This window comes from Gavia stellata, chromosome 6 (assembly GCF_030936135.1).
Source record: "Gavia stellata isolate bGavSte3 chromosome 6, bGavSte3.hap2, whole genome shotgun sequence".
Classification (NCBI taxonomy): Eukaryota; Metazoa; Chordata; class Aves; order Gaviiformes; family Gaviidae; genus Gavia; species Gavia stellata.
This window is the reverse complement of record NC_082599.1, coordinates 18162934-18187948: the sequence shown is the minus strand read 5'-3', so window position 1 is coordinate 18187948 and position 25015 is coordinate 18162934. Positions and strand designations below refer to the sequence as shown.

General features: G+C 36.2%; 1 protein-coding gene across 2 annotated transcripts in view; it reads right to left on the bottom strand.

Moving 5' to 3' along the window:
- ODAD2 (outer dynein arm docking complex subunit 2) overlaps window positions 1-24611 on the bottom strand; it is a 91010-nt gene extending 66399 nt beyond the window's left edge. Inside the window, exons 1-9 of one of the 2 annotated variants that reach the window (XM_059818991.1) lie at window positions 24388-24611; window positions 23285-23442; window positions 21715-21910; window positions 21039-21145; window positions 20445-20581; window positions 19284-19400; window positions 16218-16437; window positions 14356-14491; window positions 14010-14154 (exon numbers count right to left, since the gene is read on the bottom strand). In XM_059818991.1, coding sequence (XP_059674974.1) covers window positions 14010-14154; window positions 14356-14491; window positions 16218-16437; window positions 19284-19400; window positions 20445-20581; window positions 21039-21145; window positions 21715-21910; window positions 23285-23442; window positions 24388-24611 — 1440 coding nt within the window. The remainder of the gene's footprint in view (window positions 1-14009; window positions 14155-14355; window positions 14492-16217; window positions 16438-19283; window positions 19401-20444; window positions 20582-21038; window positions 21146-21714; window positions 21911-23284; window positions 23443-24387) is intronic. The other variant, XM_059818992.1, reaches the window with a different exon arrangement.
- Window positions 24612-25015: the final 404 nt, after the last annotated feature.

Here is a 25015-nt window from a genome sequence, read left to right as displayed (position 1 = left end):
GGGTCTTTTTTATGCATTAGTCTTTACTATGCTCTAGCAATGTATACTTAAAGTCAATGATGACATAGTAAACACTTTGCTTATGCTAAGGACATAGATAACTTAGATGTTTTCATACTATCTGAGCTTCATGGAATCTGCCCTATGGTACTCACAGAATCGGCTGATGCCAAAGGCATTAATTTGCAGAACTGCAGAAAAAAAATCTGGTGTTAACAATGGAACACAACATAGATACTGTCTATCAATATCATAATGTTGTCAGAAAAAAAAGCAAACTTTACAGAGAGGCTTATAACCAGATTTGTAACCTGTAAGATACAAGAAATCATCCTTCTTCAGTTTGGCACTGATAAAACCACAGTTTAAGTACTACATCCATTCTAGGTATCATACTCAAAAAAGATACTGACCAACTTGATGAAAACCAGAGAAGCATAGCAAAATATCTCAAAAGTACGATCTACACAGAAAAACTGAAGGAATTAGAGCTGTTTACTCTAGAGATGAAAAGAATAAGAAGGTGGTTTAAAGAACAGCTATAAAGACATTCATCTGTTCTCCAGGTCCATTATGGGTAAGACAAGAAATAATGGGATTAAATTACATCAGGGCTAATTTATGCTAGGTATTCGAAAAACATTTTAATGGCAAGAATATTTAAATTTTGGAATATATTGCTTACAGCAGTTATGAAATCTCCATCACAGGAAAGAAGAGTTAAAGAAATATATGTCCAGAAGACACAAAAAGAATTGATGCTGTTTTGGAGGCAAGCAGATGGAGTAAATGACCTCCTGAATTCTGCTCTAGCCCTATTTTCTATTATTTATTTTTTGTGAAATTTTATGACCATGAAATTTTGTAAATATTAAATGTTTTTGATCAGATATTTCCCTCTCTTCTTTAAAAAAAGATGATAAAAAATAGATAATAAGATAGTAAAAAATACAGGCTTAAGATTTCCATATCACATGTCCCATCTTAATTAAATCCTTTCCTAGTGAATACAAAGCTTTAGATTTTGAAATTATGATCTCAGTTCAGTAGGCTAGGAAAGAAAGATACAAAATTTCCTCTAGAGTCATCTACACCATTAAATACCATTAAAAACAACATTAAAAACACCATTAAATCTTTTGCAGATGATCTGCCAGCAGGCAGAAACATTAGCTTTTCAGATAGCTGAGACTGTACAGGAACTGTACAGGAGACCTATGGAATATCTAACCTGGTATAGTCCACTTTATGGCATGCATTACCCTGTTCCTTTTGCTTGAACCTTCTGACATCATATGTGGCATAATTATGTCACTTTGACTGATCTTCCTACAGTAGAGACCTGTATCAGAGTTTAATATTGTCACAGTTGACACTACAGAAAGGATGCTGTTATGAGAAAGGCACCATACCTGGACTCAGGATACCAGTGGTCCTTGAGTCCTTTGACAAAATTCCTGCCTGCTACTGGCCAAATACCTTTTCCCAGTATCTTTGTTCCCCACTTTCAACTGAAACCTAAAGGCATTATTGGAGTACAAGTAATAAAAGTACTAACAAGACCATAAAGATGATTTCAAACGTGTTGCCCAATTTGTACTAAAATGCACATACATGCATGGAAAAATACAGACGTTACAGTAAAGTTATAGTGCATTTCAGTTTCCTGAGAGAAAGCAAGATTAAATAAAATGAAAATTATATAGCTTTTGTCTCACAAACATCTCCATAAATATTGTACCTATCTGGATTTTTTTAATTAATTTATTTAATTTGTATTTGGGTTTAGAGTGAATATGACTGAATGCAACCAGGAGACGAAATATCATTTTACTTTGCATGGCAATGTCAAGGATTTTTTTTTCTGTTTAGACCTATGGCTGAAATTTATTTTGCCATAGTAAAAGTTCATTTTTTTTACTGTATGAAGTCCTGGATAGATACCTTAATGTGCATGTCTGTGATAGTATGCCTATGACTGAATAACAGGAAAGAAAATGCTGTTTGTGGTCAGTTTTGTCATTCTTATGTATAATAATATCCTACTTTTTATTATGAGTATGTATAATCTGAATGGCAGTTACAATATACTTGAAAAAATTAGGACCAAACATACCAGGTCAATATATTTTTAGAAAATACTGAACAAACAAAATAGTTTTATGTGATACCCAAAAGAAAGTAGGTCACATTATAGAAACCTTTATTGTTATACCAGAAATTATTTAATTAAAATTCATTAAGGGAATTAAAAACTCCTAGAACAAAGCCATTGTTTAAGTGGAATCCTGGCCCAAAATATTATTAAAATATTGCCATTTTTATAAAAAAAAAAAAAAAATCCAAAATAAGTAGTAAAGTATAAAACAGAATTCTTCATTTACACCTTTGTGACTTTTTGATTTTCTGTTGAACTTGACTCTCTCAAATCACAGACTATTTTGTAATTTTCTGCTGGAAAATACTTCAAAATTTAAATAGATTTTGATAAAGCTTAATGAAACACTGATTATTGCAGTATAATATGTATAATATGCTTCAGCAAGGCAATTTTTCTATGCTAGTGAACCTCTAAACACTCAGTTTTGTTTTGGTTTAAATACTAGTTCCAATTTTTCATTTTAGTTTATAAAACATACAAGCTGCAACTTGTTAAGAGATGAGTTATGGTCAAGTATAACTGAGTTATGGAATAATTCCCTGCCCCATTTCCTGAATCTCTGGCATTCTTTGGCTACAGCCTGGCAGTATGTAAACCATACAGATTAATATAACTGAAGTCAGTGGATAATCACAGGCATCACAAAATCCAAAACATTCACATTGGACTAACACCGTGCACAGAAGTTGCACAGTTTGAGTTGCAGATTAATACCTTGACCCTGACCCTTCACAGGGACAGAAGTTACATATATGTTATGACCCAGACACAGTGAGTTTAAATTGTCACCGTATTTTATGAAATTGAAATTAGTTTCCAAACAAAAGAATAAGTCTATTATTTTCTGAGTGAACCAGAAGGTTTTGTTAGGCAACTGTTGATTCCCTCTTGAAAACTCTCCCAAGACATGGACCCGTTCTGTTAGCTTTCCTTTTCCGATTCACAGTAATTGGATTCTACTATAGAGGAGGTAAGAGTCAATGTAGTTCATGTGCAAACATATGAACTTTTAATTCATTGGACTAGGAATAGTAGAATGTTTTTCCCGGTAACTTCTTAAACCTCAAACTTCGAGAGAAGTGAGATGCTGACCCAAAAACCACAGAAAACCTGGCCAAGGTAATATATAGTATCTTAACAGGGCAAGTTTATCTTCCTCTCATTTGTGAAATTTTTAGTTTAGGAGTGTATTTGTTCCCCAGTTGCATCTGGACAATTTTGTAAAGACAATGGACCACACTCTTTTCAATCCTAGATAAATTTGGGGAGAAAAATAAAAAGATTGTAATGTGGACAACAGACCCACAATCCCATTGTGATTTCTAGATCAGATCAATGCAACAGATGGTAATTTGGGATTTAATCTAATTGATCCATCAGAAACTACTCTTACCACAAAATGTCACCATTCAAGAGAACATGTGAGCACTGAGGTCATTCTGAATTTTAGCTCTGGTTTAGGTTTTAGTTACCACAGGCCACCTGTAGTACCTTTGGTAGCCGTACTGGAGTACAAGCTCTCAGATGTATTATGTGCCAGTACAGATAGGTGAGAACAGCTAGTTGAGCTAATATCACAGAATCACTAAGGTTGGAAAAGACCTGTAAGATCATCAAGTCCAACCATCAACCAAAAAAAACCCAACACCATGCCCATTAAGCCATGTCCCACAATGCCACGTCCACACATTCCTTGAATACCTCCAGGGAGGGTGACTCCACCACTTCCCTGGGCAGTTTATTCCAGTGTGTTACCACTCTCTCAGTAAAGAAATTTTTCCTAATATCCAGCCTGAATCTCCCCTGGTGCAACTTGAGGCCATTTCCTCTTGTCCTGTCACTCATCACCTGGGAGAAGAGACCAACACCCACCTCTCTGCAACCCCCTTTCAGGTAATTGTAGAGAGCGGTAAGGTCTCCCCTCAGCCTCCTCTTCTCCAGACTGAACAACCCGTTCCCTCAGCCGCTCCTCATAAGACTTGTGCTCCAGACCCCTCACCAGCTTCGTCGCCCTTCTCTGGACACTCTCCAGCACCTCAATGTCCTTCTTGTAGTGAGGGGCCCAAAACTGAACACAGGATTCGAGGTGCGGCCTCACCAGCGCCGAGTACAGGGGCACGATCACCTCCCTGCTCCTGCTGGCCACACCATTTCTGATACCGGCCAGGATGCCGTTGGCCTTCTTGGCCACCTGGGCACACTAATGGCTCATCTTCAGCCGGCTGTCGACCACCACCCCCAGGTCCTTTTCTGCCGGGGGAGCTCTCCAGCCACTTGTCCCCAAGCCTGTAGTGTTGCATGGGGTTGTTGTGGCCAAAGTGCAGGACCCGGCACTTGGCCTTGTTGAACCTCATACAATTGGCCTGGGCCCATCCATCCAGCCTGTCCAGATCCCTCTGCAGAGCCTTCCGACCCTCGAGCCCATCAACACTCCCACTCAAAATATAAAATACAAAGTAACCCAGAAGGCCACGATATAAACTTAAAAACTCTTGGGTAAAAAGAACAAAAATGATGTTTCTCATAGAACAGTGAGTAACTTAGATTCATATAATTCCTCAAAGAAAGGACATATATATGTTTTAGTGACCAGAAGGCAGATAAGGTCCTTTGCACCTGTGTAGAAATTATTGGAGTTTTTACTTTGCTTTTCTGATTGCTCAAACAACATCAATCTCAGTCAGATATCACAAAATCTCCACATGTTGCTGTTTTTTTGGACAGCTAATTCTTACAAATTCCTTCTAGATTTTTATTTATTCCTGCTTTTCTCCAGAAATAGAAATCCAGAAATCCAGATAGCCTCTCTCTTTGTTCACCAACATAGTGTCAGAAGAACCGTCCTAAAAATGTGAGGATACTTTGCAGCCCACTCCCTGAAGAGCTCCAGAGACAGTGCAGCATATGGTGATAAGAAGGTAAAGAGCTATGCAAAGCCAGTAGGTCTGGTCTACTAAAACCCTTCTGAAGAACTAAAAGCAACACAAACCTATAGGATGCTGATGACATGCCTATTGTCTATGTAAACAAAGCTCAAGCACAGTCACCAAGCTGGCTAGGGCAAAGTTAGAGCACAGGTATCTAGCAGATGCCCAGCAATTAATTCTCCCATTAACTGAGGACTACCAATTAGTTTCTAAGGCTATTACCAAAAAGGCTGATCTTTACAAAGTACTCCAAGGAAAAAAGGCCAGAAAGCATGCAAACCCCTATTTCCAAATACATAAAGAATCTGGAATAAGAGTAGGCCTTCAAAAGACTACTTCACAGAATTACAGAATCACAGAATCACTAAGGTTGGAAAAGACATGTAAGATCATCAAGTCCAACCATCAACTAACACCACCATGCCCATTAAACCATGTCCCACAATGCCTCGTCCACACGTTCCTTGAACACCTCCGGTGATGGTTACTCCACCACTTCCCTGGGCAGCTTATTCCAGTGTTTCACCACTCTCTCAGTAAAGAAATTTTTCCTAATATCCAGCCTGAATCTCCCCTGGTGCAACTTGAGGCCGTTTCCTCTTGTCCTGTCACTCATTACTTGGGAGAAAAGGCCAACACCCACCTCTCTGCAACCCCCTTTCAGGTAATTGTAGAGAGCATTACACTCACATTACACTCACTGATGATTTCAAATGCACAAGACTGTGGGGATGGGAATCATCTGTCTAAATTAACTCATCTACAGCCATCCTACATTCCTGATAATTAAGATCGAGTCATCTATAGCCATCCTACGTTGCTGTTAATTGAGATCAAGTCAACAATGAAGTTGAAAACATGATCCATCTCACTCTGAATTAGATGCTTAAAATATCAGATGAATCACATCCTAAAACTGCCTATTTTTCCCACTGATCATAAGGGTAGCCTTGAATGCCCAGCTCAGCTACAAACACCTACTCTGTTTACATTTAAAGGTAGGTGAGATGAATCCCAGTCTAGGTCTGGCCTTTTATGTCTTAGCACTAGAACAAGGATACAGCCCCCTCCCTGCCTTTGGCCACTTCATCTGAGGAAAATAAAGCATATATATTTTTAAAAAGAACATGCAGAAATTAGCAGGAAATGAGGACTGAATGAGAAAGAGAAAAGGGTCTAGGATTACATTAAAAAAAAAAAAAACGCACAAGCAGCACTACTGTTTTTTAATTTAACATTGATATTTGTAAATCCTGACTGCAGACTTGGAGATGTGACATATACTGCTTATAATACAGATGTACTACTGACCTTGTCTGATAGTGTCAGACCTGCCTAAGCAATTTTGATTTTGCCTAGCACTTGGCTCACACAGAGAATAAAAGCCTTAATGTTATTACAGCTATTTTATTTTTATGGATCCAACTCATTTGGGAAACCAGTGGAAGTGAATCTGTGGAGAAAATTTAATGACGTTGAACTAGGAAGGACCTGTGCCTGTATAGATGACTGGAGAGCCAGAATGCTGCTGAAGTTTCATAAGCACTGAGCAGACAGAAAAGACAGTGTGATTTGAAACCAGCCAAAAAAGATTTTGCAAGAAAAACAAAATGATACCAATAGTTTATGAAAAACTACAAGAAAAATGTTCTCTGGAGAAATAAAACAAACTTAAAAACTGAGCTTAGTGAGACCACAGGAAAAACAAATATAGATGAAGATATGGCTGAAGCACAGGCATGCTTCTGAAATAACTGCATGTATAGTAAGCTGAGATTAAATTGAGCCTAGATCCAATGTGGAACACTTAAAACCAATGCAGAATGCTGTTCTCACTTCTTAAAACTCTTGGTAGCTTTCAGACACAATCATGTTCTAAGTCTTCAGGAAAGCCAACAATTTTATTATCTGCTTCATGATTATAAAGCTGTAAGTCAGATTGAGACAGCTGTGGCAATTTACAATTATTTTAGAGATACAGTAGTTATGGTGTCAAAACCGTAGCTCATTAATTGAATTACCTGCTTTTACAATAGAATACAATCCTGCAGAAAGAGACTCAAACGTCAGTTATTTTACATTTTTTCCCTCAGCCCTTAATTTTTGACATACCATCTCTTCTTTCTTGTTTTTTGTTGAATTCTACTTTTTTTGCTTTTTTTTTCCCTGTATTTCTATTTTGTCTTTCATCTAATCAGCTATGAAACTCTTAGGAATGGGTGACCCTCAGAACATTAATTAAACCTCCACTACACAGAAATCCATCAGAATCGGTGTTAATGGTCAAAATCAACTGGCTGTTATGAATTTTATGTGTCTCTTGTGATGAGGAATGATTGTACAGTATTTTGAGGAGAGAGCTATGCAAATGCTTCATAGTTGCCAATTATAATAATAATTTGAGAGTTCCCCATTTGCCAGTATTCCCTACCCAGTAAATTTATCATAAAAATATTTCTTTCTCATTATCAGCACTGGCTAGGTTGTTAAAAAATATGTATCTTAACTACAAAATGCAGTTTTGCCATATTTTTATCCCCTTTTTTTTCAGTAATCACATTCTTTACTGAAATTTAAAAAGAAAAATCTTGGCTTATACTGGAAGATGGGAACAAGAGATGTTCATGAACAGTGGAGAAGAGAGTGATATGAAGAGATTACTTGCCAAGGCTGACAGGTTAGCCAAACATGTGCCTAGAAACACTAGCAGGTGGCACATGATTATGTCTCATTCATTTGTTATTTTCTGAAAAATAACAGTCTGTCTCTTAGCCAAACTACAGCAAAATTTTTTTCATCTTTATCTTTCAGTTCCGTTGAATAAGATCCTTCATATTACCTGACCATTTACTTTCATAAGGGAAGAGAAAAGATTTATTGTTAGTCACTCTACTAATAAGGTTAGCTAAATTATCTGCAAAGTTGGTCAGTCCTGAAAACACAGTGGCAAAATTATTTTATATACAAAAATATTTTATATGCACTTATATATGCTTATTTTGTATTTAATAGCTAAAATATAATCTCATGCAAGCCTTGCTCATGTGATATTATAAAGGAAAAACAGTTAACTCTTATGCACAAATTGTGGAAAAAATAATATAATGTGCAACGTATTTCCTACACATGTAAGGTTATTTTTGCTCCTGCTATTAGATTCTAATATTTGCCTCTATTCCACATCTAGGGCCAGATTTCAAGATTACAGATAAATTTCTTTGATAATTTTGCACACAAAATAATTTCTAAGTTTGTTACATATCTGACCAAATTCATAACTTCTGTGATGATCATCTAAGTATCCAATCATAGCTGTAAAGTTCGACCCACTAGTAACTCTTCACGGGAAAGTGGAAGCAGAGTCAAGAAATAGAGAGTTAGTTCCTCAGAAATTGTATTTGCAGTTCTCTGTGCAGTTTGTTGTTCAGGGATATCCATACACACCAGTGATTTTAGACTTTTTCTATAACTACCACAAAACTTTTGAGCAGTATTACAATGTGTAAAATAAGTAAACAAACAATTGGTACTTTAGTGGGTACACTGTAACACTAATACTATTTTTTCTCGTCTTACAAAATTTAAAATTACTTTTTGTGTAGTTTCACTTTAAATGAAATAGTATTAAAAGACCCATTTTATTCCTTAGGCTAATATGTTCATGTCTATTTTGAGATTCTGAATTTTAGAATAAAATAGAATAACTTTTCTGCTAATCCCAAAATACAGTTGATTTCTTAATCCATGCATAGTTTACGAAGCTGATTTAAATTTTCGTAATGAGTACTAGTGTAATTTTAATAATTTGGAGTATTTCCAATACCATTACAACTTAAGAAAGCTGTACTTTTCCATTATGCAGTTAAAAAATATCATGTCTGTCCTCTATTTCATATAAATTTTGAGAAAAATCTACAAGCCACATCAATGTCTTTGCAAGTGCCATAAATTTATAATTGGTTCATATAAAAGAATTGCTGTATATACTACCTGTTAAACCACAGGAGGGTTGAGACTGCTACACAATTTTCATTTGAACAAGAAAGTAATAATTTCTTTTGAAAGGCTGGATGTTTTCTAACACAAAATTTTGTGAGGAAGATATCTATTTTTCAGACATCTAAAACGTTACACCTCAGCTATGACAAGTCTCAAAGTCTCATCTTAAGCTGTGACTGACTTTATATCAATGCATAGTAGGGAATTGTGCAAATGGTTGTTGACTGCCTCCTCCTTCCCCTCCAACTAGAAAAATGTCACATTGCAAACGTTGCATGTAGAGTGCAAAAGAACACACACACACCCCCCACCACCCCCGCAACTGCCATTTAAGATTTGGTCCTCAAATGTTCTGAAACAGGCTCCTTCTTTCTGTAACAGTTTGGACCTTCCTTGTCCACATTCCTACTTTTCATGCATGCATGGATTTCCTGCACCCTGGTTTGCCCCAAACCCCTAAATTCCAACCTCCAGATGTCTCCCTAACTTTTCCTGGGGAATAAAAGCATCCCATACTGTTTATCAACAATATCTACATGAACCTCTCATTTCAGATCCTGCATCTTAGCTCCTGGCAGAGCCTCCCTGCATCTTTTCACTGTCTATTTGAATTTCTGCATTTCTAACCTGTACCTTTCTTCCCCAAGAATGCTAGTGCCCTCCATGTACACATTGCTCAGCTGGGGATCCACTATTCCTTCCTGCAAACCAACACATAGCTGCATTTCTCTAACTGATGAATTTGAGCTTCCTAAGAAGAGGAAATAAACTCTGCCTGCAGTGCAGGAGCCACACTACATCCTCCTGGCTCACCTCCGCTCGCACTGCAAAGGGGAAGCAGAAGTGATGGGCAGTAGCCAATACTCACTGCAACACATGCACTGTAAGAACTAGACCCATAGTTTTGATCTCTTAAGACTTTCATTTCCTTTACTCAATTGCCTAGAAATAAGCGAGGACTTTTAGAGGGAGTTGGAGAGAAAGAAAAGGGCAGAGGCAGAGACCAGAAGGAATATTCCTGTACATTCCTGCCTCCCTGGCCTGTTTGCCATCTTTATGTAATGTAAGCCCAATACAGAGGGGCCTCCTGTCAGCTACAGAAATGTTGTTTGGATGCAACAGTCTTCCAAAGGTCTTGCCAAAATGCAGCTGTGGAGCAGACCTGAATACATCCAGTGTATCCCGCAGTTCTTTCAACGTTTTCCTTGTCCACCCAATGAGATTTCACTGAGTCATGTGACAGATGTCCTCCCTTCCCAGCCATCCACTGCAATGCAGCACCAGCACACACAGGCACCTGGGAGCTGGTGTTCAAGGCCATACTCGGGGCACATCCTCCCTAGCTCCTGTGCAGCCTTTCTCCAGCTCCTGCACCTGGCACAACATGCAAACAGCTGGGGAGAGACAGCAGGTTTGTCCACCTATGATTCCAAAGTAGAAAAGAAACACAATGCTGTTCTGGGAATGAGGTCGTTTGAACTGGAGTAACTCAAAACAGATATGAAATTAGTGGATATTTTACATGAGGTGTGAGACTTGACTGGTTTCACTAGTGTGACCCTGAAATATAGCCAAAAGTAGAATGACTTTCCAGGTAAGAAACTGAAGGAAGAATTCTGTAACTGACATGGTCCCGCAGAACTCTATCCAGAGCTCACCCTGGCATAGGTGTACATATAAATCACACCCTTACAGGGAACCAAAACTGAGCAACACAAGGGCTTAAGGCATTAAAGACTTATTCTGGAGACTGGAGTTATTCCTGGCGCAGTCACAACATCTCAATTTTATCTTAAAACTGTCAATAATCAGTGCTCAATGGCAGGCAGCACAAAGCATTGTGCCCAGCTACCACCTTTTTTTTTCTCTTCTTTTTTTTTTTTTTTCAGTGAACAGCCCCAGCTCTGCTGCAAAGATTCTGTATTTCAACCTGATGCTCCCCATTTCTAGTAAAAAGTTCATTGTAAAATGTGACCCCTTCACCCTATTCCTAAAATTTTTCACATGTAAAATGTAGTCCTTTGGCTAGAAATGTAATACTTCAGAAGCACTACTTTAATAAATAATGTGACATCTGAAGCAGGCTCTCCTGAGTGAATCTCACTGTTGCAAACAACAACAGAGCGCTTCATTCCAATTTTTTCTACTCTAGCCTCAAAAGATGCCTAACAACGCCATCACCAAGCTCACTGATCTTTCTTCCCTGCCTGTTCTTAAGTCGTTGGGGAGGCATGGCAAGAGCACACATGCTCTATCTTCTATTTCACAGCCCTGGGAAGCTTGAAGGTAGGACAAGGAGCCAGACCACAGAAGCAGCTGCTTCCCAGTGGAGCAATTCCAACATGGCTGCTCTTTCCCAGAAAGGAGGGGGAATGGAGAAGGGCAAAAAGTCAGAAGGGAATTTCCCCTGCACTGGAATTTTCTCTCCATGAAGAGGTATATAAATACATAGTCTACAGGCACAATTCGCAGGATCTGGCAAGTTTGCTTTATACAGGAAGCAAACATCTTTTTAAGTTTTAATGACAATCTAACATTGGTATAAAAACTAGGTATCTTTCAGGTTTTATGGAAGTTTTGTGTTTGCAAATTGATCTTTTATAGAGTCTTGCTGAACTGTGATTCACATTTACTTTAGCAGACATTCAAAAAATGGTTGCACCTACAAATTATTATACTTCCTAACTTGGTATCTCAAACATCTATTCTTTAAGGCATTTTATTAAATTTTTAAGATGTGCAAACAATGTATACAACCTCTGAAGACACACAAACCCTCTGAAATTTGTGCCTCTATATAAACACGCTGGTAGATACTTAAATATTGCAGTCATAAATTTATTTTCTCTTATGTTGCATGTGTCATGAACACTTGCCTACATGAACAACAAGAATGCCAAAAAATCTCCTAAGTCTGGCCAGAGTGCAGTATTTATACTTGAATTAAAATGAATTCCATGTGCAAGCTAAAGTAGCACTCCATCAATAAAAATTTCAACCACTGTCTGTGGTATGGCACTGAGGCATCTCTTTTCAGCTTTATCTGACATTAGGGATTTCTTGCTTTACGCAGCTAAGAATCAACCGAGAACTATTTAAAGTATATCCTCAAGTACTTTGTTTAATTTATATCTGATTGAAAGAACTATTGGAAGACTTGGGTGTGCATGAATACATACACAAATATACATTTGAATTTTCATAACAAAACTTCATATGATAGAATTTTTTATTATAAACACTTCTTAACAGGTACTCACAATTTGATCAAAAATGCTCCCCTTTCTTTTCTAGTTCTAAGCCATTAAGTAAATTTGCTTGTTGACAGCTGGAACAAAATATACTGATTTCTAAAACAGAGGAGCATGAAAAATATATTTTCCTATTTGCCATTCTCACTCTTCATTCAGAATGGTTTCATGCAAGTGTAGATATGTTTCAGCATCCAATCAAGTCCAATACTAAAATCTAAACATGACTACATGAAAGATCTAGAGAGGAAAGGGAGTTTGAGAATTATGTAACCAGGAGAGAAGAGCCTTGTCAGTAAATAAGGTGGTCCATAGATGGGCCAATGAAAAGATTTCTGGGAGTTCGTCAACAGTAATGAATTTCAAGTATCCTCTCCAGACCTTGGGTCTTTGCTAAAAAGTAGCATGGTTATTTCTCTGAGCTCTCAGAAAAGTACAAAGAGGTGGTCCATAAGACAGACAGAAGCAAACTATTAGTAGATTGAAAGATTTGAAAACAACACCTTGAACTGTGATTATATGCAAATAGAAGCAATTGTATCACGCAAAATGGGTATAAATAGCGTTTAGCATTAGCAAGTTACATACTGAATGTTACACCAGATTACACTTGCAAAGGGTTATTTTAGCATAGCCAAAATAACAAGAATATAGAGGTCCAACCTAGAAAATATAAGGCAAAGAGAATTGTAGACATACTTCTATTATTCATGCTTTTCAGTGTCTCTTTGGCTACAGCCACTAGCATAGGTCCCATATACACTAACTGAGAACAAGCAGTATGAGTGCACTGAAAACTGTTTAAAAGACTAAGTTACTCTTCTACAATGGTTAAAGGACTGGAAGGAGCCAAAGCTTTGCTTATTCCTCACAAGTATTTCTGCTGTACCAAAGGCCAGCACCATCATCTTATCAGTCGGCAGTGTATACTCTGCAGCTGCACTCAAAAAAACAAATAAACCTGCGCTTTCATTAGTAACTTATAGTACATAAATTCCAGCACAAACTTGTAAAGGAATTTCTCCTGAGGGAAAAATATAATTAGTTTTAGAGTTTTCCAGAATAGTAGAGGGTTGTAGGTTTTTTTACGTGTTTCAGACATACACAGAATTCTAAACATCTATATTTATAGGTTCCAAAAGATTTTCAACAAGTCTGTGTAAAAAACCATTTTTTTGTTTTAGAGGATGGCTGTTTATCATATGTTTTCTTGTCCACTAACAGCATCTATCCAGACATAAGACCACGATAGAATTACTTCAGTCATGCATTAATCATAGTTGATGAAAGACTTTAGGCAAGTATTCAGTTTTAATAAAAACTTTTTAAAGTTACTATCCGCATAAAAAAAAATCTTGGAAAGTTCACCCAAAAAGCAAAACAGAAACCAAATAATTAATAAAGAAATTATACCATCTTAAGTTTTAAATAACACTGAACAGATGGTTTAATCTAAGGGTCTATATAAGCCAAAAATAGCAGATTAAAAAAATGCAGGAGAAACGGGTCTGTGATAGGAAAGTCCACAGTTCCAGGATTTGAACATACTACATCGCAAGGCTATTCTAAAACATATGGAAGGTGGAAAGGATGAGGAGCTGGTCTGGTGTCCTCAGATGTAGAAGATAGAGTAGCTTTTTTTTTAAATAAAATTTATCAATGCTTATTTACCTTTAAATATTTTGCAAGTTTCTGAATTCCCCAGTATTCTGAGGGCAAATCAGTGTTTCCTTCCTGGTGACGTACAGGCTGTTCTTCATCTTCCTCAGTCTCTGAGGAACTTTCACTAATGTCTTCAAGCCTGCCTGATGTTTTACTAAAAATAAATAATCAGCATCACACATTTTAAACAGCTATAAACTAATATGAACAAGCACATTTTAAACAGGTATGGCAACACTGCCTAGTAACAGAATTAGAAAAAAATAATTGACATTGCCAAATACTAAGTATGGTGGTAACTACTGTAGATATGGAAAATAAAAAAAATGAAGGAAGAAAAATAAGTAACACATACCATTTTGAAGCTGGTTGTATTTTAACAGATTCAGAAGAAATGCCACTGGCTTTCTTTTTGATTTTCAAAGACACAGCACTACTTCTCCCTTCTTCTTCAGCATCTTTTTTTGCTGCCTTGTCACTAAAATATTTGGTTTTATTTAAAAAAAAATTATTTTATATATACATAGAACTAAAAAGCTATGGTTGGACACATATTATGTCAGTATGTATGAGCTCATGAACCTACACAATAAACTTCATTAAACAGTAAGTGTGCTATGTCTTAAGTGACTAATTTTGCTTTAATAAAATAGTGGAATATTAGAAATATTGTATTATGCTGACCCGTATGTGATACAAGAACAAAGAATGAGCATATGCAGACAGACCACAGGTCCATTTATCCTAGGATGCCATCTCCAACCATGACCAATAGCAGCTATCTAGGTAACAGTAGAACAACAATGGAAGAACACAGAAATTATTTTTTCCAGAATATTTTTCAGCAAATTGTGATTCAGGAAACTCCTGATCATACTTGCATTAACAGTTTTGGATGGATTTTTCTTCCATGAATGTGTCTGATTGCTTTTTGAACTCACATAAACAAATGGCCTCTACCATCCTGTGGCAAAGAATTTTAGAGCTTAGCCATGTGTTGTATGAAGAAGTCTCTCCCTTTGTTCTGAACTGGTCTCACTGGCTCATTTTCATTTGATGCCCTTTATTCTTGTATTAGAATGGACAGTGACTATCTGTTCCCTATTTACCATCTCCAGTCATGATTTTTTGTTTCTGTCTTATTGTCCCCCAGTCATCTTTTTTTCAGGCAGAAGAGTTCTGGTCTGCTTAGTTCTTCCACACACTGAGCTGTTCCATAGCTTTGATCATGCTGAATACAATGCATCTTGCTTTCCTCATATTCCAAGAGGACTCCTAGTCCTAGCTGGGCACAACCTCTGGTGCTTTTTTGTCCCTCGTTTACAATGTTGTGAAAACAAAATGTCCCCTTGAGCCTGGGCTGGTCATACTACCACAGTCACAACAATAAAAGAGAATACCACTCATGATTACAGCCAATTTCACTACATGTAAACCCTAACGACGACTGTGAAAAAAGATAAGCTCTTGTCTCTGGAAAACCATATTTTTTTAACTGATGACTGTGGCTCACATCCAAAATCTCTTAAAATGTTTCTTACAACATGTCAAATTGGCAGACTTGAGAAGATACTTTTTTTTGTAGGATGGCAGTCAAAGCCTTTCCTTCAGATGTTCTTCCTCCATTAACACAAAATCAGGAAACATGAAATCCGAATGGAGTTCTGATTTCAGAAGACAAATCCAACAATATCCAATATATGTACACTCTATTTTTGCGTGTCCAAACTTTGAGATAATCTCGTTAGTGAAGACTGTTGCTAAGCAGGACTAGAAAAGTGGCTCATATAATACGAAATCATTAAAAATTGCGAGTATAAGTAAGAGTCATCCTGATTTTCCATCCTGGATCTCTTTTGCCTCCCTTAGAAAGTGTGGTTGAGATTGAATTGTCTACTCTGTCTTGTTCTAAAGGGCATTTTACACCAAAAATATGATAATATCACAGTCCTGGAGGACCAGTACTGCAGATGGTTGCAAGATATTTCTCTGCCTTGTTGTGGAAATGACATAACATCATCAAAGTTGTTTCATGATAGAAGAAATCTGAGAAATCTCTTCAGTAGTCCATACTCTCTTCTTAGAAATTAACATGTAGTAAATTTTGTTTTATTGCTCCTAACTTAAGATAATAATGCAAACCTGTAACATGCAGTCCCATCATTAGCACAGTTTAGAGAGATCTATAGGAAAATTCAATTATAAAGATAACTACTTATCTGTGGGAAGCAGAAAGCCCAGTATTCTTCCACTTCATAGATGGTTCTAACTTCTTGTCAAGGGATCTCCTTCTTGCTGCAGAACTTTTCACTTTCTCACGTACATTCTTCTCCGTAAAATCATAAAGGTTCTGGGATTGGCCAGAGACCTTAGCATCAACTACTTCCATACCCTGATAATTCTTCTCACATGTTGGTTCTTTAAAAAAATTATATTCCTAATAAAAGAGGGAGACATAGTTTGTCAGTCATATTGCTATATAAATAATGCATACTAAAACGATAAATTATAAGCACAATTCCAGGATGCTGTGCTTATATGTATTAAATGTAGGATTAGATAAGGATAAAATCAGATTGCCTTTAAATGAATGAAATATTAATCTGGAACGTAGCTGTTACTGTGTGCAAATTAAAGTTCTTGAAATAAATGAACTAGCTAAATATGGAACTTCCTGAACATACTTGAAAGTTGGGTGTTGTTCAATTTCTCGTATGTTAAATAATTTGTGACACAAGCACTCTTACAGAACCTAACTCCAAATGAGTTTTAAGCTCTAGAATTGCAAAGTCAGTCATTCTGCTTTCAATGGATCATTTATATAAAAACTATTTCCCTGCATAAAGGATTTACAAAAAATTCCCACAATAAAATAATGAACATAAAACTAAAAACAGGCTATGATAAACTGCTAGACTTCAGTTCCAAGTAATTTAGTTTTATATAGTTTAGAATTAATACAAACACATTCCATTTCAGTTTTTTCATCTTCTGTCTCTCAGGGCAAAACATTGTTGAAAAAGTCACATACAAGAATGGAGATGAGTGGCACCTACCAGTCCTTCAGCTGCCTATGTCTAGTACCATGCCTGATAAAAAATATCCAGAAGAGTAAGGACTCTTGTCAACTCTTATTCTCTACTGGAATGTATTCAGTTTTTACTGGAAAGACAGCATATGATCATTACTGACTATTATTATTGCAGCTGTCACTACCAGATAGGTGAAGACATTCCTTTATGTATCTGATTCAAGGCAGTTTTAAGGAGACTGTCACAGTATGGTCTGTTTTCAACTAGTCCCTGATGTGAATCGGCTGTTCCAGGCTTGCTGACCCAACTGTCTAATCATAAACAACTAACTCATGCTAATTCTCTCATTCTGAAAATGTACTCTAGACAAGACAATTTAACACGTGATAAACTAGACAACTCCCAGGGAAATTAATGCTGTAGCTTGACCAGCTAAGCACATGTTAGAAAGTATGTTCCTACAGCACTATATGCCAATGCAGCAATTCTAAATGTTAGCTTAAACAAGGCCAAGAAGATATTATAAAAGTCAATTGGGCTTGCAATATATGTGTACGTAATGAGCTTTTTGAAGCTCTCCTCTCCTCAGAAAATAAATCAAAACTATTTCCAGTCATAATTTATTTCATGTAGGCAACCTTGGAAATATAGCTTTTCTCTGTTTTTCAGAGTTCTAGAATAGAGAAGATTTTCCTTGAAATACAAATGCTCTGCAGCTCTACAGTATCAACTTTTTTAAATTCTAGCTTTAGAATGCAGAATGTACTAACCCAGCTCTTCAGCACGGCAATACGATACGATATTCCTAAACCATTAAAATGGTGTAATTTACACTTTTCAGCATAAACTTAGGTGCATAGTCAGGGAACACTGAGTAAGTGATTTATATGACAACTGACAGAAAACAGGATAAATTCTATTAATTTACTCTTATTTAATAACTGTACCCATTTCTTGAATAGCTACAGTATCTTTATACAAAAAAAAACAGTAAAGAAAGGTATATTATCTCTATTATTGATATCACCATGAATCTATATTAACATTTAGAATTAGAACTGTAAAAAATTATTAAAATATTACCATATTTTACCTTTCATGACCATCAAATGAAGCCAAATCACTTTGAAAATACATTAAACCAGTAATTATGTCTAAAAACATTCACATATTGTCACATTTATGAAATGTAAACCAATATGTAGATATAACATTAAAAAATACTTGCCTATGGGATAAATAAAACACATTTTGGAACTTACTGTATTTTCAAACAGAACAGCTTACAAATTTAATTCCATTACTGCTAATATAAGCTACTGTATTTACGTGTACAACTTGAAATGCTCTGGTTTTGTAGAACTGTCAAATATCTATACCTCAAAAAAAAAAAAAAAAAAAAATCAGCCCTACATCCCAGAAAATCAGAGCTAAGGGATAAGAAAATTTCCCTGTTAATGACTTCCTTCTTGCAATAATTAAAATTGCATACAAATAACGAGAATAAAACTTTTGACAGGTTTTAGCCTGTAATGAATTTTACCATCAAGTTATTAGTTTGTTATAACCACACTAGAAATCTGAAAATAGAGGTTTTATCAGGAATGATGAAACAACTAAAATTGTAGCGGCACTGTGTGATTCTAGCTAATACAGAGCTCTAAATAAAAGCCAAACCACTTGCATTTTATGCTGGCTGAAGCAACACACAGTGTGTAAGCTGGATGCTTAACTCTCAGCTCTGGTATTTAAATCAGGCAGTTCTCATAAAAAAGTTGGGCTATTATTTATATTTGGGTTACAAAGAACGAAGATAAAAATTTAAGTGGTTTTGATCACAGAAAAATATTGTCATAAAAAGTTGACCTTTTCTGCAAGGATATCATATTTTCCTGCTTTAACATTTCCAGTGCTCCATAAAGAACACCAGAAGATGAGCAAAATTTTTTATGCAAAATTAGAAGCTGACCTCACATGATGGCTCAAACCTCATAATAAGGTATGATATAACAATACGTGAAATAGTGTATTACTTGCTATTTATGAAACAAACTTATTTAGTAGAAACTGAAACAAATCAAAAGAAAAATAATAAATGCATTTCAGAGTCTTTAAAATTCTTCACTTAATCACAGATTTATCTTTGATAAAGAACATAAGCATTCAGTCAGGTTTATAATGTAATTCTTACCAATGTATAATGTACGTTTGTAAAAAGTAGACTATGCACCCAGTATCAGTAAATACATACCTGTTTAGCCATATTTTCTACAAATCTAGGTGATCTCTCCCTTAAAAATGTGACAATATCTTTATATACATCACTTTTTCTTTCATAGTCAATGTCATCTTTACCCTTTAGCTGACCCTTAGAAAAAGAATAAATTTTAAATTATTAATAGTATTGCCTTACACAGGTAATTTAATCTGCAGCATAAAATAGTGCTAAAGAGCACAGAGGTCATACTGTACTGAATCAGGTACAGAAGTCTCATGCTCAGCAGAGTCCATCAACCTTCAATATCGCTTTCTAAAGATGCATGAATCATCTCCATGGATCCCAACAGATAATCAAGATCTTACATAGAATTCTGCAAGTAATTACTATCAGTTAATTGTACTGTGTGTAGCTCCACTGAAAAGAATTTATGGCTTATGGCAAACAATCAAGTAAATATGAGCTTCCAGTGCAGTATGGTAGATGTCTAAAAGGATCAGAAAATAATGTGACCTGACTAGCCTAAGCTTTATGATCTTCATCCATTAAAAACATGCTAAGTCAAAATTTCCCTGGATTTTTTAACTCTTAGGAAATCAATTTGTGGATTTATGCCTGTCGGACATCAGTCTCTCTTCAAAATGAATGTAAGAGCTCTGGTCACTGCTTAACACACATAAGGGACTATCATGCCTAAATACAACCTACCTGTAAGGAAAGAGGTAACCAAAATTAAAAGTAGAAGAAAAGAGAGAAATAATTTCTCAAAAGCTTCCACTGAAAGGAGAAAGAACTGCTTACCATTTATAAAAAGACAAAAGCAGGCTATATTAGCCACACACATTAATATTACACCTCAGATCAAGAGCAATGAGGCACTAGAGAGGCATCTAGTCCCACAGTACCTCTAAATAGGAATAATGCGAAGGACTATCAGGGCACATTTAAAGACTAAACAAACATTACTAACAAAAAGTGCAGAATACACTCCTAGTATAAAACTTATAGAAAAAGCACTCAAAACATATGGAAAAACTTGCATACATTTATTACTGCGTCTTCTCCTTCTTTACCAGTAAACTAACTCTGCAGGTCTTACAGCCTCAACACCGCTACCCTAAACCTGACGGATTTTTTATTTTAGCACATCATAGAAATATTCATTACTCTATGGAATCCTTTATTATTACTTACTCCATTTAAAAACACTCCTGCTGTGCTGCAAGTCGTATACAAAGGACCAGTGTCATGTGGTTTGATGACCAAATAACAAATTTCTCCATGCACTTGTCTCCAGGGAGGAGCTCGGCATCCATTAGAGAACATGTAATCTGTAACCAGTTAGCATTAGTATTTTCATCCAGTTTAAAAAGACTTTTAATAGTTATGCTAGATGACTAATACAACATGTATACAAATAAAATTCCCAAAACAATAACTTACTCTTAAGAATTCATACTCGGTTAGGAATTAATCATGCAAAACTCTGTGACCCATGGCCCAATCCAACTAACTGCAACTGTGCTTAGTACTTTCCAGGATCTAGGACTCAGTTCACTTCCTCTACTTCCACTGGAGACATTATTCATATAATTGGAGATTATTTCTGTAAGTAAAGGCTAAAGAACAGCATTCCATATCTGAAAATACGTTTTATTTTACTTTATAATTTTAAAGTAGAAATAAACACTTTAAATTTATTACTGAAATTAATTTAGCAAATTTCACACAGAAGTCAAGTACTTTAATAAGGGTATATATAAACGTGAGATAAGATCAGATCTGGACCTGATGTATATTCCAGTGATTCCAGTACTGTATCTTCTCCTTTCCCAGAGAAATTCTTGAGAAGATTCACTTCATTATTTATAGCAGCTGGATTTAGTCTTACGTCTCTGCAATTAATAGAAAATGGTCTAAAATGTATTCATCAACAGGAGGTACTCAAATGAAAAGAGAATATTACATGATCTTTTTCTTTTACACCAAGTCTTAACAGTAGCAACAAGAATCTGGAAATGGGTCATCTTCTATTGTTTTTCTCAATTTTATTTGTTAATTTAGTGAAATTTTAGTTCCATAGATAACATGAAGTCCTTGCAACTATGAAACAGACTCAATGTAATACTTAATATGCTTCCATGAAAAAATAAACATTTCCTTGAAAATATTTAACTGTAACTTTGTTGTTTGTACAAATGACTTCAATTTGCTACCAAAACACAAAACATATGCAATAAAAAAACCACACTCGTGGGCACACACTTGCATACCTACACCTACAGCAAAATCTTCAGAAAAAAATGTTTTTTCAATAACTTAGTGAACAGTGAAAGTTATTTCAATAAATTTCTTTATGTCACACCAAAAGCATGTGTTATGGGTTGAAACCAATCTGATTGAACAACAAAACAAAAAAAATGCACTGGCTGTCATGCTTAGCTTCCATTTGAAATGCACTTACTCTGAAATGTGTTTCAAAGAACTATTAAGCAGTTGCAAATCCAGCTGATGAAGAAGAAGATTGATTTTCATTTTCGTCTCTGTTTCAGGGTCATCATCTTTTTTCATTTTGTCAAGTAAATGCAACATGGACATATCTCCTCCTTCAACAGTCCCATATTCAGGGCCAAGAATTTTCACTATAGGATCTCTGTTAGCTGTAAGCATGAAACAAAATCATATAATGTGAAAAACATTAAAAATGATTAGGCAAGACAAACAATTTTTATCTCAATTGCTGAATAATTCTGATGTTATTAATTTACAGTAAGAACTTTAATAATGTACATAGTTATTAATCAAATATTACTGTATCATGTATTCTTTCATACCCCTCTGTTGTAATCTGAAATGTACTTCTAAAAGTATGAAAACATTATGAACAAAAAGAAATTTTTCGTAAGAAACAAAATTGCTTTTCACAACAAAGATTAAGATTCATTCAACCAAGAGGTGAATACTAAATACTTCCCTTTATCAACAGCCCCCTTTCCAGAAAATATGCCTGGCTGATCACCAAAACAGTAAATCAACGTGTTTAACTCACTGAAAATTGATCATTTTGGAAATATGATTCAGACTTAATGATTTAAAGAACGCCTTTAAAGTTTTCTAGCAGCATTCCCGACGGCCCCATTACTTCCTCAGCTATGCCAGCTCTTCTTTTTGGTAAACAGTGACATAACTGCATGTCAATGGGGTTTACAAAAAAATTTTGCTTTGTTCCTGCAAATGAAGTCCCATGCATCTGTGAATGCCCCTGCACGATACCCTGTCCATATTATTCTTCCCTATTAGTCATGGCTGATCACTGTCAGTGACAGGACCCTGGATTAGATGGGTCTGAAGTTTGATGCAGTACAAGCATTTATATTTTAGTATTGCAGATGCAATTTCTACTATTATTACCAAAGAATATTACTGATCTCTTCTACCTCGAATGAGAGGAGGATATCCAGTTTAGCATATCAAGGGTCTTCTTGTCAGTTTGAAAATCTAGGACTTGAATATGACACTGTAAAAGTACTTGTACCTGTATTTTAAAAGCCATTGTGAGAAGGACCTGGAAGTGCTTACTGTTAACCTCGTGTCAGTAAGAATGTCTTAAGCATTTAAGTTTTTCTTTGGCTATTTTTTAAGGATGCAACATTTTAAAAGAGGATTAAACTACAAATGTAGGAAAAACTGCTATTAGCCTCCAATAAGACATTCTTTTTCAGAAATTTAAACTGACTGTCTGTTGCAATAGCTGGGGTATTACTCAGTATACGTGAATTTGTATATGAGATTCAACAGTTTTATTTTAACTTTATTCCAGATTACTCTGTTACTGATTTCCATGAAAATAAAAGAAGAAATAGAAAATTCATTAAGTTCTGGATCAGCACCTTTGGCCACCTTCATGAATCAACAGCTTCTTATATACTTAAAATGAAGGCATGCCTTTCTTACTTCACATTTCATAAACATGAACTGAAGGAGAAGACATACTTTTTAAGAGAGAGGAAAGATGGAAAAAAAAGAAAGGAAACCTTCAAGGCATGCCTGTGCTTCCTTTAACTTTTTTTCTGTATCAATTTGTAGCAAACGGGACAGCTGGTCCAAACTGCGAACTCTGAGAATTGATGCCGTGAGGAGAAGCAATGGTTGGCCATCTTTACTTTTCGCTTCAGACTGAACAGTTTCTCCACTAGAAAAATTAAATTGTATCTTTTTAAAATAAGAACTTTAATAAACAGCAACTTTTAGAGAAGAATCTTGAATGTTATTCAAGCTTCCCATGATAAAGAATATACAATTTCTTTAAAGTGTATTTCAGAAAACTTCCAAGGTTAACCAAATTATCCACTGCAAATCAGCAGGTGGATGCACCTGAAGGAGGCTGTAACCCCATGGAGAGCACTCTTCCCTGTGGAGCAGGGCAAGAGTGTGAGGAGGAAGGGGCATCAGAGACAACGTGTGATGAACTGACCTCAACCCTCATTCCCTGTCCCCCCTGTGCTGCTGAGGGGGGAGGATGTAGAGAAAATTGGGAGTGAAGTTGAGCTTGGGAAGAAGGGAGGGGTGAGGGGAAGGTGTTTTAAGATTTGGTTTTATTTCTCACTACCCTACCCTGACTTTTGATCGGCAATAAATTAAATCAGTTTCTGTGAGTTGAGTCTGTTTTGCCTGTGACGGTAATAGGTCAGTGATCTCCCTGTCCTTACCTCGACCCATGAGCCTTTTATCATATTTTTCTCCCTCTGTCCAGTTGAGGAGGGGGAGTGATGGAGTGGCTTTGGTGGGCACCTGGTGGCCAGCCGAGGTCAACCCACCACACAGGAGCCACTCCTAACACTAACAGAAATCACAGGGTTAATCACTGTTAAACGTATGTTGTCAAAAGTCTTAGGAATAGACAGTGCAAGTTGTATAAACCACTAACTAAATAGGTCTGTATCACAACCAAGATAGAATAGTCTCAAATTCTCAAAAAACCCTACAAAATTTAACTCAAATTTTCAGTTTATATCAGTTAAAAACCCAACCATTTCAGCCTCCCAAATAAACTAAGGCTTTCTTTATGCTAAATGAACACCATTTTGCTCCGTAGTTCACCTTCGACATTTCAAAACACACTGCAATTCAGACTTACTTGATCTCATAACCCTCTCCAAATACTGAACAGCCCAATTGCGTTTTCCACTGAAGGGGCTCTCTGAAGACAAACGCCGCTTCCTGAGGATGTCTAGTGCTGAAGTCCTCCACAAACTTAATAATTTGATTCAAAAGAGATTCATTCAAAGGGGTGATTTCGAGCACGCCAGCCCCAGAACCAGCAGCAGTCCACTGAGCTGCTCTTGCCAATGCCACTCCCATGGTCTCAACCAGTATCAAAGGTGTCCACCTTAGCAAAGAAACACAGTCAGAGAAAGACCAAACTAAGCCCTCTAATTATAAATGCAATACATTGTGGATACTGTAATTTGAAATAAACATACCTAGGATTTACTAGATTCTTTTAACTCATTTAAATCCCCAAAGTAGGGAAGGGAGACTTAAAGAAGAGACCTCACTAATATTTTTAAATAAATAGGGAAATCTGGTGAAAACACAGTTTTTTTAATCTTGATTAATTAATTCCTGGTGCTATTAGAAACTCAGGGAGCTGACAGCATTAGGTCTCTGTTACAGCTGTAACAAAAGGCTCTCAGGTTCTCCTTGTAAAGTTGATGCCACTGTTAAAAGCCGTATGCGCAGGGGACAGACGCATACAACCCCCA